Source organism: Clupea harengus, chromosome 16 (genome assembly GCF_900700415.2).
Source record: "Clupea harengus chromosome 16, Ch_v2.0.2, whole genome shotgun sequence".
NCBI lineage: Eukaryota > Metazoa > Chordata > Actinopteri > Clupeiformes > Clupeidae > Clupea > Clupea harengus.
In genome coordinates, this window is record NC_045167.1 from 15,582,533 (window position 1) to 15,587,532 (window position 5,000).

At 46.8% G+C, this 5,000-nt stretch overlaps 1 protein-coding gene across 2 annotated transcripts in view; it reads left to right on the forward strand.

The window, feature by feature from the left end:
• Positions 1-5,000, forward strand: part of chst11 (carbohydrate (chondroitin 4) sulfotransferase 11) — a 39,576-nt gene that overhangs the window by 33,696 nt on the left and 880 nt on the right. For both annotated transcript variants that reach the window (XM_012823524.3, XM_031582952.2), the window contains exon 3: positions 4,462-5,000. This exon is cut by the window's right edge and continues 880 nt beyond it. In XM_012823524.3, coding sequence (XP_012678978.1) covers positions 4,462-5,000 — 539 coding nt within the window. The remainder of the gene's footprint in view (positions 1-4,461) is intronic.

Consider the following 5,000-nt stretch of genomic DNA (forward strand, 5'->3'; position numbering starts at 1 on the left):
TGTGGGTATATGTAACCCTGGTTGCTGGCCGTCGTGTTTCACACACATGTAAAAATAGAAGTAGATGTGTGAATAGCACACTACACTGTATATTACACACACATGTGCACGCACACACACACACACACACACACACACACACACACACACACACACACACACACACACACACACACACACACTGGCTGTGGGTCCTCTTCTTTCTTGTCCTCCTTTTGATATTCCTAGTCCCTGACTGCTTGATTCAATTCAATTCAATTCAACTTTATTCGCCATGTATACAGATACTAGGAATTGTTTTTGGTTTTCTCCATGCAGGCTATAGTATCACAGATAGAACAACAAGACAACACAGAACAACAATACAAGGACAGATAGTACCAGACAGTATGAGCAAAATAATAAATGTGCTGGGATCTTGCTGTGGGAATAAAAGCTTTTGACCTCATAATTGATTGGTAGGTGGGCAATACAGTGTGTGTGTGTGTGTGTGTGTGTGTGTGTGTGTGTGTGTGTGTGTGTGTGTGTGTGTGTGTGTGTGTGTGTGTGTGTGTGTGTGTGTGTGTGTGTGTGTGTGTTTGGCAGAGAAAGAGAGAGTCAATGAAGAGAACTTGAGAACATAGACAATGACTCTACCATCTGTTCATGTCATTTTGCCTTTCTCCAGGAAAAAGGAGGGCAGCTCTCCCTCTCTTTAATACCACAGAACCACATGAGTTTCACATGCAGACACACGTCACATATAACTCTCTTGTACCTGCATGTGTGTGTGTGTGTGTGTGTGTGTGTGTTTGTGTCAGGGTTGCCAACTGTCATGCTTTTGGCGTGAGTCACACGCTTTGATGTCCTATCTCACGCTAGCATGACATTACAGTTTTGGTCAATTCTTTGTCAATCCCAACCATTCTCACGCCAAGTCAGCATTGAAAGTTGGCAACTCTGGTGTTTGCGTGAGTGTGTGTGTGTGTGCGTCTGTGTGTGTGTGCGTCTGTGTGAGAGAGAGAGAGAAAGAGAGAGACAGAGAGGTGGAGAAAGAGTGGTTTTCCATCTATAAAAAAGCTAGGGAGAATCAATGGCTTAATTTAGGCTTAACGGCTAATGGGTGCGTGTGACACAGAGATTTTAACAATGACAGAGGAACTGTCTCAGAAGGAAAACTTTCTCACACATCCACAGCCCACACCACTGCCCCCACCCTCCACATCCACCCCCACCACCCACATGCACGCAGCCATGGACACATTATATGGCTGGACAAACCTGCAATTTAGACAAACCCCAATATACTGTATCTACACAACAAAATATGAACAATTTCACAAACCTACATCATTCGCCTACATCCATGCATGTATGCAGAGTGGGTTATAGTTGGAGGAGTCCTTGTACAAGACAGAAGAAAGACTGAAGGAAGAGAGAGAGAGTAGGATCACATGGCTTTGACCTTGGAGGACTGATATCATCTTGTGGAGCTGCCGGATATAGGCTATAGGAAAGGAAAGGCATAGCAGGAAAAGATAAAAACAACACATATTCCTGCACAGACATTGTGAAGAAGAATCCAACTGGAAAAGGATTGGTTAGGAAAGAGTGAGGGAGGCTGAAGTTTTGCCTCTGTGTGAATGAGTGTGTTTGTCATTCAAATGCAAGTCCCTATGCAAAGCACCTTAGCTCTGTATAATTATTCGACTGATCCTGTTTTTATTTACAAGCGAAGATCCATTCGTCTTTTCTCAGGGACATGATCGGGAGTTAGCCTTCACTAGCTCCGGTCTCACGGCTTTGTTAGGTTTTGTTTGTTGTCGTCAGCGGGAGCTCGTAGGCGCGTTTATTTATGAGAGCGTCATGAGAACGCGCAACGCACCCAACCACTCGTTATTCATTTCACAACATACCGACGCGAATTGTGAAGGACTTATAAAAGCTCTCAAACAGTGACGAAGCTACCGCGCGAAGCTCATTCTAACTAATTCATCTCACAAACCTTCATCAAAGGAGCTGTCTTTTCATCCCGATGGCGAAATGCCTAGAAGTTTTATCAAAGCAATTTCCCTCATAACATTCCTATGAAAATTCCTTTCGATCATAAACATGTAACATGATTCACGGCAGCGGTCGGCACTTGCTCTACTGTAATGATAATTGGGTTGTGTGGATATGAATCCTGAGCATGACGCTGTGAGCAATAATGAGTGTCTCTCATCAAGGCCGCAGGCAGGATTTTTAGAATACTGAGGTGAAAGCATGCACACACATACCCACTAATACTAATATGCATCCTAATGTAAATGCATATAATACATTTGCCATTAATGGGTAACATTTGGTCTGCATTGTCTGTACTGAAATAAGCCTGCTAATTTGTCATTGTTTTGTATATGTACACATATTGAAGAACCTTGTGGGACAATTTGAGATAGATGCAGCCACAACATAGGCACTTGACAAGTAAGTTTGGTACATTTATTTACATAATAAACTATACAAACAGGAGTGTGTGTGTGTGAGAGAGAGAGAATTTAAGCGGTAGACTAGCAAGGGAGTATAACATAAGATAATATGGATAAATAAATTTGAGTCGGCTGCAGAGCATTTATCAGGACCTGCTGTCTGTCTCACCACTAACCAGTCTATAGCTCTCTCTCTCTCTCTCTCTCTCTCTCTCTCAGTCTATAGCTCTCTCTCTCTCTCTCATATGCACAGGCGTTCACATAGCCTCTCAATCAGTCTATCTCTCTCTCTCTCTCTCTCTCTCTCATTTGCACAGGCGTTCACATAGCCTCTCTATCAGTCTATCTATCTCTCTCTGTCTCTGTCTCTCTCTCTCATATGCACAGACGTTCACATAGCCTCTCTATCAGTCTATCTATCTCTCTCTGTCTCTGTCTCTCTCTCTCATATGCACAGACGTTCACATAGCCTCTCTATCAGTCTATCTCTCCCCTATCTTAATTGCTGCAGTCTCTCCTTGTAGCTGTGTGGCTCAGCTTTGAATGCTGATGAATCTCTGGCTTTGTTTTCCCCACTGCACGCTGAAAAGAATGTCTGAGACCCCTCGCAGAAAGAACTGAACATCTCAAAGGGAGATGGAAAAAGGCTCCAAAAAAGTGATATGGCGTCAGACATAAAAACGTGTCTCTCCCTGGGACAAAGAGCCAGTGTTGACGGTGATGGCTGAGTGAGAAGAATGCATCTCTTTTTCTCTGATGTGACAGACATGAAAGGAGACAGCCTGCTTTTCATAAGAATGCAACGGGCAAGACGTACAGTCATGCAGATAAGGGAGAAGGAAAAGAGAGAGAGAGAGTGGAGAGGAGGACTGCAGAGAGGAGAGGAGAGGAGGAGTGAGGGAGCGAGGAAGAGATGGAAAGAAGAGGCAGAGGCCAGGTGAAGAGGTGGGGGAACATGCATGAGAGAGATAGAAGAGAGTAAGAGAGGGTGAAAGACAGAAGAGTGGAGAGGAGGAGAGGAGATGAAGGAGGGAGCAGGAGGCAGACCATGAAGAGAGAGGCACACCACCGTGGAAGAAAAATAGATTCTCAAAATATCTTTGGTATTCAGGCACTTGTCTCACAAAAATAGTCCAAATTAACTCCAGGACTTAATCGAAGAATAAAATCTCGGTTAGGTTATGGGGCATGAAGAAAACAGTGATAAAAAACTTGATGAATGATCTGACACATTGCGCTATCATGAAATATGGATGAGTTGGAGAACTTTCTTGGTCCTTTGGGACTACCTTTGTTTCTGTAGCAGAGGGAGTGTGATGAGTGTGATTCTGATTTTTTTTTTTTGTTCTAAGGAAATTTGCCATAGGAAGGAAATTGAAATTTGGTAATGAATTGGAATGGTTTGTTAACTTTCTTTTTTTCTGTGTCCCTCGCTCTCTTCTTTCTGTTCTCTGTCTCTATTCATCTTTTCCTTAATCTCTTTATATCCTTCTCTATGCCCACTCCCCCCCTCATCTTTACTATCCTCCTTACTCTCCTCCTTCTGTCTATCTTCTCTCTTTATCTTCTTTCTTCTGTCTGTTTACTTTCGCTCCCTTGCTCTCACCTCTTCCTCCATATCTCGTTCATCTACCTCTCAATTTCTCTCCCTCCCTCCATCACCTTCCCTTGTACACTCTCCTTCTCACTTTCACTCTCCCTTCATCCCTCCTTACCCCTCACCCTCTCAACTGTATCTCTGTCCCTCATCTTCCCCACCTCCCTCCTCTCTATCCATAAATCTCTCCCTCCCTCTCTCCTCCTCCCTTTCCCCCACGCTCCTTCTCTCTCTCTCCCCTTCTCTCTCTCGCTCTCTCTCTCTGTCCCTCCCTCTCTATCCCTCTCTCTCTCCCCCCTTCTCTCCCGCTCTCTCTCTCTCTCTCCCTCCCTCTCTCTCTCTCTCTCTCTCTCTCCCTCCTTCTCTCTCTCTCTCTCTCTCTCTCTCTCTCTCTCTCTCTCTCTCTCTCTCTAGACTGAGTTCACATCGGCTGCGCTACTGCACCAAGCTCGGCGCGAGCGCGTGTCGGAGGCGTGCCGCGCCCACAGCGCCTCCAGCCGCCAGCGGCGAGTGCTCACCCCGGCCGACCTGCGCCACCTGCTGGTGGACGAGACGCACCGCCTCATCTACTGCTACGTGCCCAAGGTGGCGTGCACCAACTGGAAGCGGGTGATGATGGTGCTGTCGGGCGACGGCAAGTACTCGGACCCCATGCAGATCCCGCCGAGCGAGGCGCACGTGCCCGCCAACCTGCGCGCCCTCAGCCAGTACAGCATCGGCGAGATCAACCGCCGCCTCAAGGGCTACCTCAAGTTCCTGTTCGTGCGCGAGCCCTTCGAGCGCCTGGTGTCGGCCTACCGCAACAAGTTCACGCTGCGCTACAACACCTCCTTCCACCGCCGCTACGGCACCAAGATCGTGCGCCGCTACCGGCAGAACGCCACCGACGAGGCCATGCGCTCTGGCGCCGACGTCTCCTTCCGGGAGTTCGCCGAGTACCTGACGGACCCGGC